This window comes from Strigops habroptila, chromosome 2, assembly GCF_004027225.2.
Source record: "Strigops habroptila isolate Jane chromosome 2, bStrHab1.2.pri, whole genome shotgun sequence".
Classification (NCBI taxonomy): Eukaryota; Metazoa; Chordata; class Aves; order Psittaciformes; family Psittacidae; genus Strigops; species Strigops habroptila.
Window position 1 is genome coordinate 12,459,532 of NC_044278.2, and position 25,454 is coordinate 12,484,985.

A 25,454-nucleotide genomic window follows, 5' to 3' on the forward strand; every position below is an offset into this window, starting at 1 on the left:
TTTTTACCCTTTTGAGAAGTGTCTTGGAGCAGTGCACTGCTTTCTGCTACGCTGCTTTTGCAAGATATGAGGTGGTCCCTGTGAACACTTCAGAGGTGGCCAGAGTTCCTCAGGAGTTCGTGCAATAATCTGTGGTGTTTGTCTTCCAACATATTCAAAAAGTCCTGTTTTGCTTCTTTATTAATCTCTGCAATCTTGAGGAATTAGATCCATTAAGTTTTTTGTAATTACAACTGTTTGTATAATGGTGACATTTCTGTAGGTCCTTCTGTGGCTTGATCAGAAATGTGAGAGTAGAGAGGACTTACCAGCAAAACCATAGCGCTCTGCCATACCACTGCTTTGATTTCCACAATGTGGAAGTAAAATTATCAGGAACTAGATGTCCTCTCATTATTGACGTGCTTGCCAAGCAAAGACTGTGGTTGGGTTCAAAGTTTGCTAGAAGCTGTTATCAGTTGGATGTTCTTCTCTGATGGGGTCATAGTGTTGGTGGATAAGGGAAGAGCAACTGACGTCATCTACCTGGACTTGTTCAAGGCATTTGACAGTGTCCTGCACAACATCCTTGTCTCTGAACTGGAGGCGCATGGATTTGATGGATGGACCACCTGGTGGGTAAAGAATTGGCTGGATGGCCACACACAGAGTTGTGATCAATGGCTTGATATCCAAGTGGAGATCAGTGACGAGTGCTGTTCCTCAGGGGTCAGAATTGGGACCGATCTTGTTCAGCATCTTTGTCGGTGACATGGACAGTGGGATTGATGCACCCTCATCAGGTTTGTGATGACACTGAGCTGTGTGGTTTGGTTGATACGCTGGAGGGAAGGGATGCCATCCAGAAGGGCCTGGACACACTCGAGAGGTGGCCAATGCCAACCTTATGAAGTTCAACCAAGCCAAGTGCAAGGTCTTACACCTGGGTTGGGGCAATCCCAGGCACAGCTACAGGTTGGGCAGAGAAGAGATTCAGAGCAGCCCTGCAGAGAAGAGATTCAGAGCAGCCCTGCAGAGAAGGACTTGGGGGTGTTGGTTGATGAGAAGCTTAACATGAGCCGCTTCAGTGTGTGCTTGAGCCCAGAAACCACCCGTGTGCTGGGCTGCATCAAAAGAAGCGTGAGCAGCAGGTCGAGGAGGGGATTGTCCCCCTCTGCTGCGCTCTGGGGAGACCCCCCCCCTGCACTCCTACATCCAGCTCTGGGGCAACAACACAAGAGGGACGTGAAGCTGTTGGAGTGAGTCCAGAGGAGGCCACGGAGATGCTGCGAGGGCTGGAGCAGCTCTGCTCTGGAGCCAGGCTGAGAGAGCTGGGCTGGGTCAGCCTGGAGAAGACAAGGCTCCAGGAAGACCTAATAGCATGCTTCTAGTACCTAAAGGGGGCCTACAAGAAAACTGAAGACGAAGTTTTGGCTTTTGTAGCCTCAGTACATCTGAAGACATATGCAATTCTGCAGCATAAGAATTGCCAGAAATGTGAAGTCCTGGGCACAACGTAAAACATGAGGTTGTATAAAATTTCATTTAGGATTCATTTAAAAAAATGTTTTTACAGATGGTGACCACCTCTTCCATTTGCTGCCATAGAATACTACTATTTAAAGCTTTTAATGTTACACAGACTTATTTTAATGCAAGCTGGCTGTAGGAGGAGCAGAGCTGTTTGATCTGAGAGTTGTAGAACAGCAGTGAACTTTGTTCATTGGTTGAAGGTTGCAGGTTGGAACCTGCGAGCTGCTGTTTGACTATTTTGGAGTCATGCTTTTCAGATGCTTTCCTTGGAACTGTCTGAAACTGAAGGGCAGAGAAAATGCAGTAAACTCCCCAGAAGGGCTGTAGTAAAATATTTATCCACACATTTGGAAACATGATTTTCATCCCTTAAATTTACTTAATTCCACTGCAAGAGAGGTCAGCTTAGAAACTTTTCTCTCGCTTCCTGTCAATTCAGGATGACTGAGTCACAGTCACTCTCATAGAACTTGAGCCAACATAAATATTCCAGTTGTCTCTTCAGTTGCTTACTCAGCTTTGATTATTCAGGATTCATTTCACAACACAGCACTTGGATGTTACACCTGGGTATGGAGTTTTTGCGTTAGGCTGGAGAAGAACTTCCAAATGCCATCACATTAAACTAGTCCTTCCTCCTCGTGCAGGTCTTGGTGACATCCCCTCGGTAGCTGTGTTTTATGAAGACAGAATTCTTGGTCTGTGTCATTTGGTATGGCTTGTCCTTCCTGCAGACTGCATGCCCAACATCCACAGTCCCTTGCAGCGTCAGAAGCATTTTTGGCTTTTGTCAGATTTTGAATCACTTTCAGCAGTCTTCATGTAGTTTCATTTCAAATGGTCTTGCAAGATCTTCTCCATCTGGTTGTACCCGGAGCTTCTCCAGGCCTATGGCATATTTGCAAACTGCTCTGAAAAACTGTGCCCCTCTAGAACCACAGCATCACGTTCATATGAATCAAGAGACAGTCCCCTTCTTAGCTTCTTTTTCTCTTGTTTGTTCTTCTTTAAAGACAGCCTTTCCAGATGTTCTCAGTCTGGCTGGGAGAGATTGATCTTTGACCACTTACCCTGACACAGTGATACTCGATACGGGGAAATACTGTCTTGGAGTTCCATCTGAAGAAATAATTTAACCCAAGCGCATTCTTCTTGAATACTTAAGCTATTACAGGAGGGAAATCATGTGCTGTGCTTTTTCTGAAGTTTGATCTCGAATGGTGACTCTTCCTTCTTATTTTTAGCTCTTGCTAGCTATTCCAATGTTAGGTTATCCCACTGCTGGGAATATCTCAAGTGGGTAACCCAATACATTCATTAAAATTCATGCCCCTACTGGCTTTTGCATGACATCCCCTTCAGAAATGTGCTCAGTTGAGCTGAATGCAGCTGGAAAGAAGGATCTCTTCAAGCACGAGAGGGGTTTTTTGAGAGGCGGTCAGGGCAGACTCCTTCATAAATCTCCCACCTTGTGCACACAGCTTGCAGTGCAGCAGGGGTGTCTGCACGCCTGCCATGCCCCCTGGGAAAGCTTGGGGGCATTCCTGCCCCCCTCAGCTCTACAGCACCCTGAAACTATCAAAGAAAATCTGGCTGGGATATCCCCCCCTCCGCCAAACTAAAGCATCTTAAACCACAGTTCCTGTAGGCAGTGGTTACTTTCTTATTCCCTTTGCAAAAAGGGAATCTCGAAAGCATAATGGGTTTGTTTCCACGATAATTACTATCTTCTGAAAGGTTCTGTTTAGTATCTTTCCCCTCCTCCCCTCAAAATGGAAAATAAATAAAGGATCATCTGTCAGAAGAAGGAAGCAGCAATAATTGTCTGAGCAGCCCTGGGACATGGGGAGGACAGGAACTGCCAATCTGCCTTGTGTTGTCTTTACCAGAAATATTTTTTCCATATGCTGTATGAGATGCATCAACTGACTTGTGAAAATGAGAGGAAAGGATTTGGGGGGTGTCTGCCTTGTGGTTTTTTGGTTCCTCCTTGACTTGAGTGATTATTCCTTGCACCAAAACTGGCATTTCATGGTCATTTAGGAGAAATAAAATCTTCTCCCATAGTTCTCTGGGTTGGGGGGGAAGGGAGGAAAAAAAGTATTAAAAGACAAACTCAATAGTATCAGGAATCTTATCCATGTGTAACTTTTTGGTCTCTGACAGTTTTACTGAGCCAGATGCCAAGTATAAACTGCAATTATAATATATGGCTCATGCTCAAATGTCAAGGTACTATTTTGGGCTCAGTTTTTGAAATAAAATAAATTCAGTCACAGTAGTTAATGGGGAGAGAGGAGCTGTCTCTTCCGGGAGAATAAGCAGTAGGAGAACATCTTTCATTTTATTGGATGTGGACCTGTCTCAGCAGGCTTTCACATGCATCCTCTCTCCTCGCCCCTAAGGAAGACCCCTGGCATTTTAATTCCCTGATGTCCCCCCACATCACAACTTGGCTGTTCCTGTACTTCCAAGTAATTCGTCACTTCCAGTGCTTGCAGGCAGGCAGTGTAAAAACGTTGATGAGCAATTACAGTCATGTCAGCAGTGACAATGGGTTTCTTCCTGTTCCTGATGTATAGCTGCTCTCGTGTTTGTGAATAGAAGAAATCTCTATATTTAGTTGGCTTTCATTTGGTTTGACAAGAGAGTGTTTTGAGAGAAAGTGTATATAAAATGGGTAAGTTTGTTTTCTACGGCAGTCCTCTTGACGTATTACTTTGAAAGTTGACCCGTGTTTACTGCTTGAGATGTCTACACTGTGAATTTTTTCAATAACTATTTGGCACACCTCTCCCAACTTTCTGAAGAGGTGCAGACATGTTTGTGGAAGTATTAATTATGCCATCTGGTAAGCCACGCACACCAGGCTTCCTGGAGCACGATTCCTCATAAACTTGTGCTGTTTTCCCAGGGAAGATCACTGTACCACCGTAACCATGGCTTTCTAGAGGTTTCTGATTTAAATAACCACTTTCCCGTCTCTCTAGTTCAGTCATTACCAACTGGAGCTTCTGAACCCTTGGTGTCCCTGTGCTTTTGACTGGTCTTTACATTTTGGCAAAGGTTTAGCAGTAATGATGGTTTGTCAGAAAGGGCTTTTATTCCAGTGGGGCTCATTGAGACCATTGCAGTTGCCCCTTCCTCTGGTGTTGCCCAGTGGTGTGGGTATGGTCATAAATAACTCGGTGCAGTTTTGCACAGTGAAACCAGGTGTGGACAGCAACTATCTTTGGTACTGGGGTATCTTTTCGTACTAAGGTGTCTTTTGGAGCTGAATATCATCCATCTCTTTCTCCTATGAAAATTTGCTTGGAAGAACATAAAATGAAGATCTTTATTTGTAATCAAATTCAGGGTTTATTCCAGGTTCATAGGTCTCTGCTTCTTCTTTGGTTAGGATGCCATTATTGGAGCTGGTAGCTTTTCTTTAGTTGCTTGATACACATATCATTACCCTTTCTTCATGAACCTGTTCCTAGAATAAAAACTATCTGGGGAGCTTCATCCATTTACAGATATTAATCTGTAAGGAAAGTAAGTCAAAGGAAAACTTTCCAGAAAATACTTCAGAAACCTTTTCCGTTGCGTTTTTGTCATAAAAGAACCAGAGCAGCGTCTGTCTTCTCAGCAAGTGTATTCTCTAGTTAGTTGTGGTAGATAATGGTTCTTTATTTTTACTCAAGAGATGGTTCTGACAGTTGGGAAGGAAGAGCAAAACTAGTTGAGCTGTTGGCTTCATTTGCAGGAAAATCCCTTCTAATGTCACATAGACCCCCTTCATGGATGCAAAAGTCTAGGGTGGATTCCATCAGACAACTACATTTGTATTATTCTAGTACTTGATCTGCTTTGGTTCTCTCTTAAATAGAAAAAAATAAAGCAACAACCCAACTTCTTCCTTGGCAATATCCCCTTTCAAAAGACTGACTCCAAGATGCAGAATAGCATGTACTAATCTGCATGGACCTCAGTGTTGGACTCTGCATTTCCTAAAAGCTCTCTGACTTCTGCAAGATCAGAGGGATCTTATCAGTGCACAGAAATACCTGAAGGGAAGGAGCAAAGAAGAGGGAGCCAGGCTCTTTGCTTTGGCACCCTGTGACAGGGCAAGAGGCAATGGGCACAAGTTAAAACATGTGAAATTCAATGTGAACACAAGTAGACGACTTTTTTTTTAATGTGAAGGTGGTCCAACGCTGGAACCTGTCAACCAGTGAGGCTGTGAAATCTCTGTCCTTGGACATGGTCTTGGGCAACCAGCTCTCGCTGTCGCTGCTTGTCCAGGGAGGTTGGACCAGATGAACCTCCAGAGGTCCCTTCCAACTTCAACAGTTCTGTGATACTGTGAAACCTCTCTCCAAGGAACATCAGCTCCATAGTATTTTCAGAGTAGAGCAAGAGCAGCTGTTTCATGGAGTAATTCTGCCCAAAATGTGCAAATTTATGCTTCTCCTTTGCATTTCAAACAGAAAGAGCAGTCACATACAGACAGGGTTTTCTTTCAGAAGAGAGTTTTGCCCAATTTTGCAATAGCTTAAATGATTGCTGTTACTCATCAAGGTTACTTGTATTCCTAATATACTGAAAACTCAGTGTGAATAAGTGAGGTACAATTTCAGAATCATGCAGCTGACAGTGTTGGTGCATTGAAGAAAGGTCCACTACAGGATCCCTGCCAGATATGTCAAGTACTGGTACAATTTTATAGCTTGTCAGTTGATTCATCCCACATTTTTCTTTTGGATTGCGATTTGAATTAGACACAGACTTCCATTCTTCTTCCTGTCTATTCCCATTTACTCTGTGGTTTTTGTTTGGGTTTGGGTTGGGGTTTTTTTGTGGGTTTTTTGGGGGCTGGGGCTTGGTTTTTTTTTTTCCTTGGCTTTGTTTTGTTTGGGAGTTCTTTTTGGTTGGTTTTTGATGGGTTTTGGTTTTTTGGTTTTGCTCTAATCTGCCTTCAGTACAAATTGAAAGCAGAATCTGACTTTACAAACCACAGAGGATAAGGTAAATACACCGAGTGGCTAATATAAGTCGCTTTTCCTTTTGTACAGTTACTTTGTGTGTCAAAGACTGCAATGTAACTGAAAGGTCAGGCGATCCCTTCTTTCAGCTAGCAAGATCCCTCTTCAGTACCTTTTTTCCTAAGCATTCATGAGACCTTCAGCACTGTTGCTTAGAAGCCTGTGCTTGAGCTTAAGAGTTGCTCCCTTCCATCATCTGGAGTTACAGCTGTGTTTTTAGTGAAATGGTGTATGAAGAGACATTGTCCGTGGGTCCTTCCGTGAAGTTGCCCTTGCCTATCTAATCTGAGCTCTCTCTAGTGCTATGGGCAGGCTTTAAATCCAGATACTTGCACCACGTAGGCTTCTGTTCTGAGCAGCCTTGGCAACTGAGCCAGTTTGCTGAATTTTGGCTATTAAAGGAATTTTGGAGGAGGAGGAAGAGGGTAAAGAAGGTAAAAAATGCTTCTTAAAAAGTCCTGTTTATCCTAGGGAGGCCTAAAACTTAGAAATGGTGGGAGACCAATACAAGTTATCCGTAATGGTTCAGGAAGTTAATTTAACTAATCAAAAATACGTCCAAGGTTTTGAAAATGGCTTTTGTCCTGAACCAGGATGAAAATAGTATTTGCAGGAGTGAAATCTCCTCATCTTTTACAACTGGCAAACTTTGAGGCTGGTGGTCATCAAAGCTTTGAGAGTAGCAGCCTCCTGGCACGGCTGGCAGCAGGGTGGCCAGTGCCAGGCAGAAAACCAGCAGGGAAAGGGCATGTTTTCCTGTCAACTCTTTTTCCTTTGGAAGTTGAGCGAAATATACAGAACCCTGCAAACACCCCCTTTTCTACCACCTGAGAAAAGCAGCATTTTCAGACATGCACAGAAAACTCTTGTCAGCTCTGAAGTTAACCCTTGGCTTTTAGAGAGAGTAGGTGGGACTTAACTCCTGGTTAGCAATGGGAAGGTAAGAGTTACGTGATCATTCATTTCGTACAGTTAGCCAGTTAAATCTGTTATCCAAGAAGCAACTGCCTTAACAAGCTGCAGGGTTTATTTCCTCTGCTGCTACTGTTTATTCAAAAGACTACTTTGCGTGCAGGTATTTTAGTTTGTGTCGTACAGCTCGTGTTGTAAATAATAGATGCCAAGTTCCTTTCATAATACCTGATGATAGTTCCTCTGTTGCACAAATTAATTAAACAGCAATTAACTTGCTCTTTTCGCCCTTTACCTGAGTCTTCAGAGTGCATTTGTGTAATCTCCACTATTCTAACAGAATGAAAATGTTTGGTACCAGAATATGTAACCAAATACTTCTTTATCAAGCAGTAAGGTAGTGCTAACGTCATGTTGTAGATCATTCGTTTCCTGCTGGTGACAGTGCAGTCTCATGAGGTGGTAACATTATGCTAATCTCTATGGTGAGGGATTTGTCACGGGGTGAGAGTAGCGTGGCTACAGGGTTCCAATAGGAAGATGAACCTGAGCTCAGCATAGAGGAGTGGCTCCTCTGCCTGCAGCCCTCCTCACTTCTCTCTGCAGAACAAAAGGATATCCAGTAACTGGGTGCAAGCAGAAAACAACAGGATTCCTTGAACATGTTTTGCAGTTTTTATATATAGGTAGAAGGCAATGGCTCTCTTATGCTTAGTGCTAACTGAACAGAAAGCACTACTGCCATATGTCTGGCTTATTCCCTGAAGGGATTTCCGAAATCCTTTCAAAATCTATCCACCCTGACAAAGAAATGTGCGATTGTGTGTTACTTCTCATACAACTACTCATTTGCATGTAAAAATAACATTGTGCAGATTCTGGGAATGAGAAATACAACGTTGTGAAAGTAGACCAGGGCTGGTATGCATTTTAGATGCTTCCAGGTTAGGTTTAAACAAGTTTATCTTCCACATGGAAATACTGGAGTGGGGAACCACAACCAAAACCATACAGTTTGGGGTGGGGGGAGAACCTGTCTGGCTCCCCTCAGCAGTAAGTGGCTGATCTTTTAAGCTCGTCAGAGGTTCATGACTTGTACAATGCAGTCTGTGCTACTGGTCTGATCCTTAACCAGCCATATGCAGTGAGCTGCAGTCCCAGAATGTGTTTGTCAGTACTGTTTTGTAACAGTCTAATTAGAGTGAACTCTCTTCCCCATTGAAATACCACTAAGTTTGAGAAAGGTGCTTGAATTTCGTGAAAGACTATGGAAGATAATTAACCTTTTGGCACTAGGCTTGGAGTATGAACTGAACTGCAAGCAATAGACTACTGAGGTTGGAGCAAGGGCCGCAAAGATTATTAAGGGACTGGAACATCTGTCATAGGAGAGGTTGCAGGAGCTGGCACTGAAGCAGAGAAGGCTCCTGGGGTCTTATCGATGTGTATAAAATACCTGGTGGGAGGGAATGAAGAAGAAACAGCCAAGCTCTTCTCAGTGGTGCTGGCTGACTGGACAAGAGGCAGTGGCATGAAGTAAAGCAAGTGAAACTTCATTTGAATGCTATAAAACACTCTTTTTCCTGTGAGGGAGGTCAAAGCACGTTGTGGAGCTTGGTTGCCCGTAGAGGTTGTGAAGTGTCCTTCTGTGGAGATGCTAAAAACCTAATGGGACATGGTCTTGGGCCGCCGGCTCCAGCTGACCCTGCTTGAGCAGGGGGGTTGGATCAGAAGCTCCCAGGAGAGGGAGGCTCCTTCCAATTTCACCAGTTCTGCAAAAGTTTTGTTGTTTTGTTCTAAACACTGTATTAACTTACTAGTTACACAGATTGACTTCAGTTGTCTCAATGTATGATAGGTTATACTGAGCTCTTCATTACCGTATGAATATGAAGCATATCTAAATGATTTGCCTTTCTTCCTCTCTCCTGTCTAGGTTCTGGGAACGCCTACAAGGGAGCAAATTAGAGAAATGAATCCGAACTATACTGAATTCAAATTCCCTCAGATTAAGGCACATCCATGGACTAAGGTGAGTCTATATGAACTGACTAATAAAGACACGTGGGCTGAAAGTAAAAATTGAAGGAGTTCGGTGGCTTGGTGGCTGGCTTTCAGTTTAAACTGGGCACTTTTAACTAAGCTGGGGACCCGGTAACTTTTGATGTTGAAAAGGAGAAGAAGGTATTGAAGCAGTGCACTATAATATCTGTTGGTCTGGGGTTTTTTGAGGTTGCCTATAGGTGTTGAGGGGTTATTTTTAAGCAATGTGTCTATAGCAGATTGCAATATATTTAAATCCTGTCATGCTATAAATTGATATTCACAAAAGTCACCTACAAATGAGAGAATATTCCAGTGATAACGTGTGACATTTTCATAATGCTGGTACATAATGTGACAAGGGCTGACAGTCACTTTCTTAAATGGTTGTGTCATAGATATTATTATATTTGTACTCCTATAGGGGTGCTGTTGAGGGGGTTGGTTTTGCTTTCTTAAGACTAACTAGCTTTCACAAGGAGACACTATTGCAATATATGCAAACAATATTATAACTTCCATGATCAAAGAGTAAACTTTTAGTAAACTAAAGAGTATTGAAACAAATACATTGCCACACAGTTGAGCCATCTTCCACATATCAAGGAATGAGGAATATTTGACTTGGGACACTGAAACTAATGATTTAATTAGCCTCTTGGCTGTGGAATAAGTTAAATATAGAGGTTTAAGCAGTAGTTAACATTTTCTCTTTGCTGCTTGAGAAATGTCTGATACAGTAGCAGTATATTCTTGTCATATCTTAAAGACTCAGGTTTCCTTCTGCTAAGAAAGCAGTGTGTGTATGTGGAAGGCTTGCATTCCTTGTTGAGCACACGTTCCAGGTCAGACTCTTTTGGACGAAATGCTCTGCGGTGGTAGAAACTCTGGATAAATTAATTAGAGCTAATTGATAGCAGGCCATGTACCCGATAGGTACATGCCAGGCCCGGTACTGCTAGTCACTATTATTGTGACAGATCCTCCAGTCAGTTACATGCCACTTCAATTTTCCTTTTACTTACTGATTTCTCATTCGCATTTCCATATCAGAGTTTCTTTAAGTTGTTTAAGTGATTTATAATAGTATAAGAGGTCAGTAAATCCAGCAAGGCTTTTTAATACCATATGTTAACAAGGGAAAATATTAGGGCAAATGAAATCCTTGGGAGTGGTCTCTGCAGTTTTGAATTGCATCATCATAAAAGTCATGAGAATAAGTCCAAAAGCCTTACAGTACTGAATATTAGGGGCACATCTGAATTCCTGCAGTTAAGGTGTTTGGGTTGGGAGTGGTTTAAATTTATATGCAATGGAGTAGGAGTGCAAAGATGTTCTGTAGGACACAGAGTTAAGCATCTAAGCTAGCTATGCAACTTATCTTCTGCATGAATCATCTTTTAAGAATCTCTATGCACATGATGGTCAGTTAGACTACAGCAGAGATCATCTGGCAAATGGAAGCTTCAAGAAGAAAATGAGACTTCCTTCTAGAGTCTTTCTTCCTTCATAGGAATGTTTTTTTGATCATTCTAAAGGATCACAAGTGAAACTAAGTCAGTTACAAAGAATTGAGAGGAGCTTGCCAGAAGATCAAATCTGCATACTCGATTAGGGCAGAATCAGTTTTGGAGAGTTGTGCTTGCAACATAGCTCCTGATTCTTGAGTCATTCTGCACACAACTCCTTTCTGACGTTGGCTGGGTGTAGAATAGCATTTAAAACAGTTACTACAGTTGTGTTACATGATACTTCATTTATGAGACCTGTACTTTTCTTATTCTACAAATGCTAAATTAACAAAATGGATTATCCAGCATAGTGTTGGTAATGGTACTCATCCTCTCAGTGTGTTACTTCTAAAGATCCTTTCTTTCCAACACTTGGAGCATGATGAGCTGTGAAAGATTTAAGTGGTAGCATTACCCTGCCTTACGCAGCTGTATTGGCATAACATGTGATGGCACATCAGCAGGCATGTGCATCCTCTTGCAGCTTCTGTAGCGTGGGAGAAAAAGCACTGCTGACCCGGCTCTCTAATGAGCAGAAAAGGAATGACTGAGGAAGTGAAAGTGCACGTTTCTTTTGTTATAACTGTGTATGTAACTAGAGTGCTACAGATAGGACTTGAACTTCAGGTTTCAGCCTCAAAAGCACAAGTCTTTACCATCTGGTGGTGTGATCTGCTACATTTGCTGTGACGTGCTAGGTGAAGCGGAATGGCGGCTGGTGCTGCAGCAGAATGAAATAGGTTCTGGCTTTTTCAAAGAACTGAGCAAATTATTTGAGACTGAATAAGGATGAGTCAGTATTCCTTGGCTGGTCCTTAGGAGTATTGTCTCTCAGGTTCATTCAGTTTCAGGCCTAACTTGAAATTTTGAGCAGAAGTTTTATGGAAATTTGAAGCCTGCCTTCATAGATGTGTCTTAGATTTTTCAGTAGAAATGGATTGGTATTATCCGAATACAGTATTGATATTCAGTGTGACGTAGTAGTATGAAGACAGAGATTTCAAATTAACTATGGTCTGTCTTCATAGATTAGGAGAGAAGTCAAGCTAGCACTCAATATCTTTCTGTGCTGCAGCAATAACGCGAGTTTACAGTGCAGACTGTTCTTGGACTGGTTTTACAATCTGTTGACAATTTGAAATTGAAGTACTTTTGCAACTTAAGAGCTGGAATGTCTCAGTACAAAACATACAGAGGCCTCTCTGTCTTCTCTCCAATATAGTTCTGTGTTGCTCAAGCACATGCATGTTTTTATACCAGATCTGTGCATGATGCAGATGATGATGGGAGTTCAGCATGTCCCTGGCTAACAAAAGAAGAGAGAATCTGAACTTTCCAGGAATCTTTTAAATAGTTCTTCCAAAATGGGACTTCTCTCTTCTTTTCCTGGCACCCCACGCCACAACTCCAGCCCCAAAGGAGGAATTTGGAACATTTTGGTTCTTTTCAGTATACCAGAATGTTTAATTCAGCAATGTAGCTGTTCTTTTCATCTGGACCTTCCTTTGTTTTCACTTAGTATAGAATATTTTGTATTCATGGAGGTACATCCTACTACTTGGCTGCCTTGGTCAGCGAGTAAGTAGCATTAAGTTATAAGAGAAGCAAGGGCTTGTCTTACAAGGGCTGAGAATATCTTTTGACTGACTGATACAGTCAGGAAAAAAAATGGGTAGGCTTTTAGACACACAGTCGTTTACCTGTCCATTTTTTCCAACTGTATCAGCTCACTTTTCCTGGCTTCAGCTGTAACAGTCATTTATCTCCTTCCCAGTAGCTGGTGCAGTGCTGTGTTTGGGCTTTAGTCTGAGAACAATGCTGATAACACACCAGTGTTTTAGTTGTTGCTCAGTATTGCTTACCCCGATCAAGGACTTTTCAGTCTCATGCTCTGCCAGTGAGGAGGGGCACAAGAAGCCAGGAGGAAGCAGAGCCAGGACACCTGACCCAAACTGGCCAAAGGGGTATTCCGTAGCACAGCGCATCATGCCCAGTATAGAAACTGGGGGGAGTTACCCAGAAGGCCCAGATCGCTGCTCGGGTCAGGCTGGATATTAGTCAGCGGGTGGTGAGCAGTTGTATTGGGCATGACTTGGATTTATTGATGGGTTTTTTTTCCTTTTCCCTTTTAAGTTTTATATTCTTTCCCCTTGTTATTTCCCTTATCATTATTAGTAGTAGTACTATATTATACTGTAGCTATTGGACTGTTCTTATGTCAACCCGTGGGGTTTACATTCTTTCCATTCTCTTCCCCATCCTGCCCGGAGTGGGGGTGAGTGGAACGGCTGCATGGTTCTGAGTTACTGACTGGGGTTAAACCACAACATCACCAAATAAAAGTTACTACCCTTTCTGGAGGCTTTGCTGCTGCTGTTTTTACTAGGTCAGAACTTTCCTTCCGTGTCTTTCAGCTACCTCAATTGCTTGAGCCTTCCTTCTTACTGGAAGTTCAGTCTGATTTCTGCTATTTATCTTTATACTTGTTTGTCTTCTGACTAAGCTTCATCTATATCTTATAAATGTGTGACTGGAAAGCCAAGAAGAAAATCTGAGATCAAGTGCAAGGTTGTACATCGCAGGGCTGTGGAAGTTCAGCTTTGGAGATTAGCTTTCTCTGAGGCCTTTTTCAGCCCTTTTGGAGAGGGGCAGGGACAGTAGGGTGGCTGACAAAAGGTCTAAATGCATGCTTCATAAGCTTGTGTTAGATAGGCGTTGCTTACCATGGCCCCAGTACAGCTGGCCTTTATCCTAGCATTACTCAGATGCTACCTTCAGATCTCAAATCCTTGGGGCTTTGAAAAACAAAGACAGTGCTGTGGTTATTTCCAGAAATATGAAAAAATGTGTGTGCCGGCCCGCCTTTCTCCTTGCATCCAGCTAGTGAAGGATCTCATTTGAGTAAGATTATAGCAAATGCAGTATAATTATGTAGTGGAGGCCTCTTCTGCATGGGGGAGATGACTCATGTGGATTTCTTTCTTTTTCCCCACCCAACGATACTTCCACATTTGTTGTTAATGGCAGTAGAATGAACTGACTTATCTACTGAGCTCCAAGCATGTCCATGGTTCGTGATGGCAGAACAACTCAACAGAGTATATCAGCAAAGGTTGTTTTCTTTAGTCAAATCATAACCTCTGCCTTGGCTCCATTGTGTAGACATGGAAGGAGTTTCCACTGCAGGCAGCTCTTGAAAATAGACAGCGCATCTCTTAAACATACTGTAGTTCAGTGGCCTTCGTTTCTCGTGTTCTGAAGATACTTACAAGATTATTTAAGAATGCAGGCATTTTAAAATATACGGTTGGTGAGATAAGCTTGAGTGTACTCAAAGGAATGGCTTCATTCACCATCCCCAAATCTGTAGCGAGCTTGTGTCTGAATCATAATTTCCAAGTCAGTGTTGAGATGGAAAAAGACAGGAGTCATTTGTTTAACAGTGGAAGAGAGAGAGAGAGAGAGAGAGAAACTGTCATGTCTACATCGGGTTTGAGCATCTCTGCCCTTCTGCAGTGCACTCTTGTGGATGAACACACAAAGACTTTTCTCTGCAGCACTTTGCCGTCACAATAAAGTTGCAGTAGATTAGGACAAGGTCTCTTCCAGCTTTATAAGTGCTTCCTTTTTCTTTCTTTTTTATTCCCTCTCTATTTATACTGTTCAGGGTGCTCTTCTGTCTGTGTCTTCAAGCTAAATGATTATAGCAGAGGAGAACAGTGTCTAAGATGAAACTTCAGGCTCTAGCTCATCACTTCTGGCACTTTTCCAAAGCAATTGGCCAGCCACTCCTGGCTGCAGCTGAAGTTCTGCAGAACCACAGTTGGTTGTATGATACAGTAGCTCTGGATATTGACTTTAGGATCCCTATTTCTGCCTGTATTATTAAATAATTTCTGCAAATATTATAAAATACTTGGTAAATATTTTAATTGGTAAATATTCTCTGTGTGTGTGTGTATTGTTTGTATACGTTTACCATACTAATCACTTTACTTTGAATGTTGACTTTTTCTGTGCTTGTAGCAGGCAGTCCTGTTGTCTTCCCCACCCTCTGGGACTGGGATGTAAAGAGTCTGGTCTCTCTCTCATGACCATGTTTTTCCACCCTCCAGAATCAGTTTTATGTCTTCATCCTGTCCTACTCCTGCTCTCCTGGTTCTTGTCTGTTTTTTAAGCAGATTGTTTTGCTTGTAATGCTTCCAAAGTGACTGCTCATACTGTAGATTCGAGAAAGAATACCAAACAGTAAAATGGAGAAATAGACAGCTCATTTTGTCACTTCTAATTGTAACTGATGACAAAAGAAAGCGAAAATTCTTTTGTCAGAAATCTGGTAAGTGGACTTGCATTTGAATTAAAGCAGAAAATGCAAACTCTTCTTTCTGAGATTGGGGTCCGATCTTTTGTAGAGCTACACAGGTACAGTGGAGATGCAGTGTTTCTTTGGGGGCAGTTAGATGGCCTAAGTCCATCTTGGAGCAAGGTCAGTTTTCCACCTCCCACCTGTATATTCCTGATGCCTTCCTTCTGCATTATTGTTCATATAGTAGCAAAAACCTCTTGAATAACGTGAATGTTCAGGATTTGTATTGCCTTTCTCACCTGGCTGACCATTCAACCCAGATTGCAAGCACTGGGATAAGGGACCAGGGCAGACGTGTGTGGCCAGAAGAAGGGCACTCACTGGAGGTGATTTGTGCCTGTTGTGAAACCGTGCCCTGACCTCTTTCTGAAGAGTACAGTTCTGTTTTTCACTTGGTGTATAATGACTTTCCAAGCAAAAAGTGAAAACAGCTCTGCTGGAGACTAACTTAAAAGAAAAAGGACCCAAGTTCTTCTGGCAAGCTCGTGTTTCCCAGATCCTTTTGTAGGAACAATGATTTTTGACAAAAAAATCTCTTATCTCCGTCTAAAGCATGAGAAAAGAAGCCAGGTTTGTTGGGTGGTAAATTACCCTGCCTCTGCCCAATTTACATGCAGTAAAGAAAGAACTGCTTAACAAGAAAAGAGTGAGTACGAATGTAGCATTAAGGCGTGATTTGCATCAGTGCAACTATGGAAATCAAATGCTATGTTTAACATGTCTTCTGCAATGTACCATCTGTTTAGCTGTCCCATTGCAACACATCTGTCTAGGCTGTTCATAGCGGCTCTCACATGGAGGCTGAGACTGCTTCCAGAGATCTGTTTTCAAGGGTTCTCTCTGGGAAGAAGGGGAGCTGTTCTGTTCTGCTTAGCTTTGTTGCTTTCCTTTAGAGCTTGATAGAAGCAGAGCACATGCACTGGGTAATAAACGCTAGCTCGTTCTGTCTCTGCCGGGTCTTCAGTGGAAGAAGCCCAATAACAAGTGTGTGGTCTCAACAAGAAGTAGCTTTGGAGACAGGTTCCTGGTGCTGTTCCCAGTTCTCTGTTGGCTCATTTGTAAGCCACTTAACCCTTCTGTCTTTATTTCATTTTCCCCTATCTAAGTGCCATCTGACAGGCATTCTTAACTAAAAAGGCATTTGCTGTTTCTCAGCTGCTTTTTAGAAATAATTCCCAACACCAGTGCCTCTTGTCATGGACTTTTTTTAACTTCCATTCGTATCTCATGAGTTTTAGGCACTTCAAAATAGCCAAACGGTGTATTTCAGAAATCCCATTCTGAAATTCTCAGGCCCTTGGAACAAGACCAGTCCCAAGTGCAGAGTTGCAGACACAGCTTTGCCTTTCTTTGTGTCAGGTAGAGCTCAGAACTGTCTTGTATGTGTCTCTTCCCTCTCCTTTTGTGTTTATGAATGTGTCATGTTTATCATAAGCCTTATTACATTAAACTTGCATAATTTGTGTCATAAAGTTGTGGTAATCGTATTGTGTGATTGCAGATTTAAAAAGTTGATTTGAGGGTCGTGTCCTACATCTGACAACTTCACTTGTAAACAGTACAAGCTTTTGGTTGAAGGGAGGAGCTTTGTCTCTTACCTAATGTTCATGTGCCATCAAAAATGTGCTTACAAACGGAAAGGAGATGTGCACAGACTGTCAGCCTGAATTGGTGGTGTGGGTGGTTCTTGGCAAAGCATATGAGTCTCTGAAGCTGGTGAGGAAATTTTTAACCATGGTGTCACAAACTTGATGCGTTAGCAACAGATGTCATTTTCAGAAGCCTCTGCTTTCTTAGGGAGCACAGCATGCGAGCAGTATTCACAATCTGCATGCAAAGCGCACAGTGGTTGATGGCATGAAATCGTGTCTTTTAATACACGTTGGGTAGAAGAGCACCTTGGTGTAACATTGTGAAGCTTTGGCTTTGGGGCTTAATTAGACCAAGACGACGGAGCTCCGTGTTGTGCATGGGAAGTCTGTCTGAAGAATGTCAATGAACTGAAAGTCAGAGCAACCATTCTGTTAAAACAATACTTAGCTCTTGCCCCATGTGGTTTTATTTGAGAGCTGAATGCTGATGTGAGTGAAGTGAAATAGGAGAATCCTCTGCTTTCTATCCTTTTTCCTTCATCTTTCCATGCGTGCAAAAAATAAAATGAAATTCAGAAGGGGTGTGAACTCTGCTACACTGGTAGGAACTATTTCAAATTAGCAAGATAAAATGGGACCGCTCTGCTAGTGCACAAAGACTTCATCTAAATTGAAGTCGCTTGGGGTTGAGAGCTACATAGTGCACCAGGGGCAGTTAAGCCTGGCAGTCGTGTTTGAAATGTTGAAGGTGGTAGTTCCAGATAAATGAAGGAGGAGTAGCGTAAAATAAATGGCATTGAGGGCAGCGTAACGTAGAAAGGAGAGAGGAGTGTGTCTGGCCTTGCTGTCTAGCTGATATGGTCTGTCAGTATTTCTGCGTCACCAGCATGCCTGAACAAAGAAAGAACTTGCACTGGTCCCTCAGCCTTTTGGTGAGGTATAGATTTATTGGGATCTGAAGGGGAAAAAGGTTAAAAAAAAAATAATGGAAATCAAAACCCCAAACCCAAAAGCTGTGGCTTTGGTGAGTCAGCATTTCCATCTGACATGATCAAATCATGGAGATTTTTGCAACTCATCCAAAAAAAAACCCCAACCAACCAAAAACCAAAACAACCAGTGACCTGGGTCTCAGCCTCAAATCCATTTGCTTTGCAGAAATAAGAGGGTTTGAGTTATGCAAGTGCAAATTTTCCTTGAAGAATATTGTATGTAAAGCCTTTTTTTTTCTTTTTTTTTTCTTTTTTTTCTTTTTTTTGCATTTGTTTATCTCCAAAACAGGTTCATTTTTTAAAATGAAAACTTGAGCCTTCGGTCCCTCCTGTGGACAAATAGCCTTACCCAAGGTCTTGTTTCATTTTAGAAAAATGAATTGCTGCGCCGGTGGGGTAGTATTTGAATGCTTTAAAAGTTCCTGTCAGTGTTTTAGTTTTGGTTCTTTTTTCTTTTGTTTGTGGACTTGCTGTGCCTTTTGCCCGGCCATATTTAGTCTGCATACTAAATGTTAGTCTGCCCAAACACTTTACTTTGTGCACTTAGCTTTTTTTTTTTTCCTTTATTTTTCCTTTCTCCTTTTTTCTTTTTTTTTTTTTTTTTTTTTATTTTTATTTTTTTTTATTTTTATTTTTGTTTAACCCAGATGTATTTTAGACCGAGACAGACTTTGCTCCATGGGCCGGATTTTAGTCCGTGCACTAAATTTTAGTCCGCAGACTAAAAATAATCCGCGGATTATTTACTGAATCAATTCCCTCACTGAGAACTACAGAGACCCAAAACTCCTGCTGAGCCGTACATGCAAGGGGCTTTAAGGCTTACAGGTCCCACTGTCTGCCTGTCCTCCCACCCCTTCCCACCACGGAGCGCCAGCCCGGCATTGCCCTGACATTGGCACTCCGTGGCATGGAAGTGCTGGTGTACCCATTGCCGCGGGCAGCAGCCACTCGTGTAGTTCTCCGTGGGTGAATTGGACAGCTTTCCTGGTGGAACTGCGTTGAGTGGGAAGAGCTAGAAGACCGCAGGGGGTTTTGCTTTTATTTCTCAGGGTGTTATTCGAAAGGGAGGCGGGAGGGGACAAATTGAGGGGAAAAAATTCCTTAAGTAACGGGTGCGACGGGTATGAGGGGGAATAAACCCGCAATAGAGAGCAGTTCAGTCCATACCCGCACTCCTGAGGTGGTACGTCCAGTTCCTGAAGAATCCTAAAGAGATAACGCCAGCAAACAAAATCCAGTGGCGGGGGAAGTCAATCCAAAATGGAGAATAATCCGCGGCGGCCTGAGGCACTCGTAGCTCACGCAAATTAAAAGCATCCAAATTCAAAAGTAGAGTTCTCGGATTTTTCCTTTCTCTTCAGCACAAATTACAAATTGCTAGGGGTTTGGGTACTTTTGGGAAAAAAACCAAAACCACCCAAGACTTTACATTGTGTCTCTGGGACAGACTTACCAGTGGGTGCACCTTTGGGGACAAACTAACCTGGCCCCATTTGTCTGTGGACGTTTATATCCAGGACCGAGGACTGAAAATTCTTTATGATGGGAATTTCAATTACCCTTTTAGTTCAAGTTAGAGTTTTGATTTCAATTTTTTTTATTTTTTTAGTAAATGCACTGGCATTGGAACATAAATTTAATATAGAAATGTTTCTATACTATGCCTCACCATTGCACAACCGATTTTTTGGCATACACTGTGGTGAAGTTGGACTTGCTGCTATGGAGACTGATGTTTAAAGTTTCTAATTGTATAAACATTTTCTATGTCCCCCACACCATGGATTTCTTATAATATTGGCTATATTTTTCCTTGCTGGACTATTCTCTTTTGGATTGACTCCCCCTGTTTGGATTATTTCACTGCATTATCATCTTTAGGACTCGTCAGGAACAGGACATTTCACCTCAGGAGTACGGGTATGTACTTAAACATTTTTTCAAATTACTAGGCCTAGCCTTGAAAAAGTGGAATATTTGAGTTCAAACCACATCTTTGAGGCAGCAGCCAGGCAAATGTTGTAACATGCAAGGTGACAGAGATGAGATGAGTACCGACCGTAACTCACTTCATGTTAGTCACCGCTTGTTGTAGGGGAGGCCATGTGAGGCCTTCCTTTTCCATTTATTTCTTCCCCACCTCCCTGGTTTGAAGCAGTCAGGGCAGGCTTCAGGAATTGCCAAGCCCATGTAACTCATGTCAGAGCCAAAGGAAGGCTGAACAATTCTCAACAGGGTTTAGGAAACAGGCGCTAGGGTTTCACTGGCTTGAAAATGAGTTTGAGTGGACAAAGGAGCACTCCTCCTACAGATGGCAGACTGGTGACTGCTTTCTAATGTGCTCAAGGTACTTGTCATCTTTGCCTTAAGGAAACATACTACTTTTTTTTCCTTTTTAAAATCATTATAATAGCTGATATGTGAGCTGTCCTGAGGGAAAACACAGCCAAGAGTCAAGTACTTCAGTCTCAAGCTGTGGTAAATCAAGCCTGTTAAAACATCAGCGTGAAGGTTCATGAGGGAGATCTCGGTAGTTTTACCCTGATGTTAAATACCGAGCTACTTCTCTTCTGTGGATTTACCTCAAGACATACTCATTTGTGCTACTTAGTGAGGGGTAAAAAATAAAAAGAGCTGATGTTTTGGGGGTTTTTTTGCTAGAGATTTTGTTCTGGTCAGGCTGGGGCTTGGGAGTGATGCTGGCATCCACTGTGCGCTGTGGTCAGCAGTCCAAGCTCTGCCAGCAGCGTGCAAAAGCAGCTTCTGCTGCCCCTCCGTACATTCACAGCACAGTGGTCAGCCCAAGTTCTTTGCCAGCAATGTTAAGCTAATACCTTTCTTTTTGTCATTATAGGCCTCGTGTGAAAGCTTTTTTGGTTCATTTTGCAATAACCCAGTAGAAATAAATTGTGCTTTTTCGGTACCTGGCTCTTTAGCTCCCCAAGTCAGGATTCTCTGCCACACCAGTTAGTACAGCACACACTGCAGCAGTGCTCCCGAGGCAGCTGGGCACCAAGGGGATAAAATTTCAGTCTCTGGAGAACCTTAGCATTTGTGTTCGATTCTCGTTCAAGAGAGCATATGTGTCTTTGGTTTAAAACCTACTTAAGAAGTGCCTGTGCAAGTTCCTCATCTGTGATTAATGAGCATGTCATGCACTGAATTGTATTTTTTTCTTGTTTTGCTCCTCGATGCTGTGTGGCTTGGGTTCACCTGCAGCGGGGCAAAAGCATTTTGGATTAGCTCCATTTTTACCAAAAATGCTGGCATCAGAATTTAACACTTGCAACCACCCCACTCCCTTTTCCCCAGCCTGCATATCACCTGCAACATAGCAAGGCAGAAGTACTTGAGGGGACCATCCACGTCATGTTAGCTCATATTTTGCTTTTGACATAATGAGAAAGGAAGACGGGGGTGTGATTAGCGGTGGGTAGGACTGTTCTTAGAGGATTAAAACAAAGCTGCAGTGAAGAACTCCTATTTGTAGTCACTCAAGGTAAAAATCTGTTAGAGTAAAATAGTTGGTTCTCTTGACACAATTTTCAGCTGTCCTTACAAATACCAAATGTGCAGGAATTATCCCGATAAACTTATGGGAATGGCTTGCCAGAATAAGGTCACGGAAGAAGTAACTTGTAAATTAGAGCTAAGACATTTCCTGCACCCCACCCGTGCTTTCCTTGTTGTTCTCCAAAGTTGAACAGCAGCCTCCATAGCAACAATCTGACCTGCCTGCCTGCAAAAGTCCATGTTAGTAAGACTTCATTCACTAGCCGAAAAAAACCCCAACCCGAAACCATAGCGGGGGCCTTATTCAATTTTTACATTCAGTGAATCCTGCTCATTTGAACCCTCCTCCCCACCTCCACTCCACCCCATGTGCATGGCTGGAAGCACCTCTGTGTGTTTATCATGATTTTTGAATGAGTTTCCCCTTCATTCTTAAAGTTGTTTTCTGAGTGCGCTCTCATGAAGTCTCTTGCTGGCATTGCACCTTCACTCTAGCGCAAGACGTTGCAATTAACCCTTTCTCAACCCCAGGAACTGGATTTTCCCATGCTTACTGGAGGACTTTTGATTAGCACAAACCACAGCTTTGTTCCAGCTTGTTGGGCAATGAGAGGTTTAATTGCTCTGACTTGCTTCTGGTCAGCACGGAAAAGAAACATACCCAGACAACCTGTTTCTCCTGGCTTGTTTTCTCTTTTTGTCTTGTTTTAGGTCTTCCGGCCCCGCACTCCACCAGAAGCAATCGCGCTATGTAGCCGTCTGTTGGAGTACACCCCCACTGCCCGCCTGACTCCCCTGGAGGCCTGTGCGCACTCTTTCTTCGATGAACTACGGGACCCAAATGTCAAGTTACCAAATGGGCGAGAGAAACCTGCACTCTTCAATTTCACCACTCAAGGTAGCCTGTGAGCGTTGAAGGATCCCTTCTTTAGGAAGGAGCACTTGCGTAAATGTTTGCTGTGATGCAGGCGTCGCTCCCCCAGAAGTAAAAGTCTCTGAGCAGGACTAAGGTTATTAAGTGGTTCCATAACCAGCTGTCTCTTTCAAAAAGAGAGGAAAGGGACTTTGGAGAAAAGAGTTATGGGATTTTCAGATGCCTGGTGCCTTCAATTCAGTTTTCATGCGGGATATCAAGGGTTGTTACTATTGGATTGCATCAAGAAGGCTTACATTTGCAGTTCAGTGTCTGCCGCCTGGCTGCTGGCTTTGTGTGAAGTATCACAGTCAGCGAACCACAGAGATTAGATTATCATTTGGAGATAATCCTGCTCCATCGTACCTGAAATGCCATAGCGAGGAGTAATGCATATTAGATTTGGCAGGGAGGTTTGTAGTGTTGCTGCCCATTTTGGTTCTGGGTACGAGATAAATACAGAGGTGTTAGTGTCCTGATTTTATGTTCTATACAGTTCATCTGGCATCACACTGACTCAGTCATTTAGAAACTGTAAAAATGACAGACAACTAACTTTTTTTTTGAAGCCAGACCAGTGTCAATTCTTAAAACCATTGATGTGTGGTTTGGGGTTTTTTTTTCAATGCAAGTGAAAAATGTAAAACTGATATCCCCCTAGAACAGTTTTGCCTGCCAAGACAGAGAATGTGAGAAGTATGGCATACAAATATGCTAGTAATTAATTTTGGAGCTTTTTTGAAGCGATTAGCTGCCAATTCTCATCCTTTGAGCAAGAATAGATCTATGTGCATTTTCTGTTGAAAGTCTAAAACACCTTTTGCCTCAGTTAGCATCAGTGTAATTTTTCAAACTCTTTAGTGCATGCAGTGCCCATCTGCCAAACTGTGCAACAGAGCCCTCTCCTTCAACATGTGGACCCTTTCATTAAAAAACAAAAACCAAGGGCAGCAGGGAGAGAGCCAAAAAGTTTTATGTCTGTACAGAGTAGTATTTTAAGCTGCCTGGAAATAAACTTTTAACTTGCTTTGGGTGGCTGCCTTGCAGAAGGTAAATCTATTGAATATGCTAAAACATTTCCAGAGCACAAACACCCTAAAGCGATCAAGAAAAGAGCTTGTTCTTCCAGGTCACTGTCCTCTGTGCTGATTTCTGCATCTGCTGTTACGAATTTAGTAGCTACGTTGCAGGTCCTTCCTTCTCACAGTACCCATGAATTGCCTTTTCTGCCCACTTGAAGGCCATCTTCAATAGCTGAGATGGTTTTGTTCCCAGTATCGTAATACCGCTTCACCCCTGTTCTTTTTGACATTTTTTCTTCTTGCTTCTTAGTGATGTTAAGATTGGGCTTATATATTACATGAAAACCAGGATTTTAGAAAGGGTTGGGAAGCTTTATAGTGACTCTCTTTAAAAATCCTTAGGGGAGAAATAAATGTATGTATTGGGAACATGTCCCTGGTTTCCCCCTAGTCAATGTGGAAACTGCTGGGAAAGCTACCGTAATGCTTAAGCAAATTTAAAGCTCCTTTGCCCTCCGAAGGAGCTGATGTGTTCTCCCCTTGCACAGTGACTCACGGAAATGACAAGAGAAATCAGATCTCATGGAGCAATTTCCTTGAGATTCAAAAAAGCACGTTTCTGTCATGGGCAGGTGCTGGTTTCACCATTGAAAAAGGGAAGGCAGGACAGAGGCTGGCCATGAACACATGTTTAGATAAGCACTGTTGTAGGTGACCAGCCAAACTCAGATAACAAGAGTTTGGGTTTTTTTTTTTAATAAGTAATTACATTAGCACAGTGATTTTAAGACGTTTGTATTTAATAAATGTGCATCAGTGAGTCTCGTGTAGCAGCAGTCCTCATTACAACCAGGGAGGTGGTGGAGGTGTTTAAGAGGCAGCTCTGGTGCTTAGTGACACGGTTTAGTGGAGGACTTGGCAGTGCTAGGTTAATGGTTGGACTGGATGATCTTAAAGGTCTTTTCCAACCTAAATGATTCTGTGATTCTGAGATACACAAGAAGCTTTTGCTCCTGCTGTGACCACTCTGCAATCCTTGCTCTGTAGCCAGACTGCAAGGTCCTGTTGAATTGGCTAGTACAGAGCAGAAACCCCAACTGGGAAATAGATCCAGTTATTGGAATCAAATGATGAATCATGCTAAGTCATCTGTGGTAATTTAAAACGTGATGAAAGACATCCTTTTGTTTTGAGGTGCATGTGTTTTCAACAGATAATATTAAGTTTTAGAAGTGTTTTATTTGGCTATATCCAGTTGCCTGAAACCCATGAAGTAGGAGGTAGCTGCAGAAGGCTTGGAGGCAGACCTGTTTGTTAGAAATAACAACATAAATCTGACCATTAATGCACTGGATTGATTTTCAGAAAGAACCTGAGTGTCACAGCAGATCTGCTGTTCTGAGTACTCATATGATATGCTGCTCAGATAGAGTCTAGAAAAATAAGTGAGAGTGTATGGAAGATAAAGATCATGGCCTTTGGCTGCCAGCAGTAGTTGTGGGACATGTTGGTGCTTACTTTATTGTAGAGATGGGATCTCTCAAAGAGAGCTTTATCTGGTCATTCTTAATGTAACTTACCTGTAAGTTCCTATTGCTATTTAATCAAATATTATACATTAATTGGGGTTTGAAGAAAGTGTTTTGGCCAAAGAGGTATCTCCACTAGCCACAGAGCTGCAGTTCGGTGGCTGTTAGTCTTGCAGGACAGAAAGCACAGAAAGCATTTTTTCTCTTAGAAGCTGACTTTTGAAACAATCTGTGAAATGACTCCCATTTCCTAAACTTGTTGTAACATGTCGGTGGTTGAGCTGGGTCACAAATGTTACTGTCACTCCATGTTGGCCATTAAACACTGTAAAATTCTTCTGTGATTCAGCACTTAGGAATGGTTATCGTGCATTTCTAACCAAACTGTTTCAGTGTAATATTTGAGTGCCATCTAGGTTTTTCTTTTAGACGGTATTTCTGCTCAGGTCATAGAGGGGACAGTGGGACACAACGAAAGTTGCACTGAGTCCAGCACTCTTCTAGGTAAAGGAGAAACTG

The 25,454-nt window shown here is 42.4% G+C and overlaps 1 protein-coding gene across 2 annotated transcripts in view; it reads left to right on the forward strand.

Moving 5' to 3' along the window:
* GSK3B (glycogen synthase kinase 3 beta) overlaps positions 1–25,454 on the forward strand; it is a 152,169-nt gene that overhangs the window by 110,892 nt on the left and 15,823 nt on the right. Inside the window, exons 8-10 of one of the 2 annotated variants that reach the window (XM_030471669.1) lie at positions 9,388–9,483; positions 19,840–19,878; positions 22,183–22,369. In XM_030471669.1, coding sequence (XP_030327529.1) covers positions 9,388–9,483; positions 19,840–19,878; positions 22,183–22,369 — 322 coding nt within the window. The remainder of the gene's footprint in view (positions 1–9,387; positions 9,484–19,839; positions 19,879–22,182; positions 22,370–25,454) is intronic. The other variant, XM_030471670.1, reaches the window with a different exon arrangement.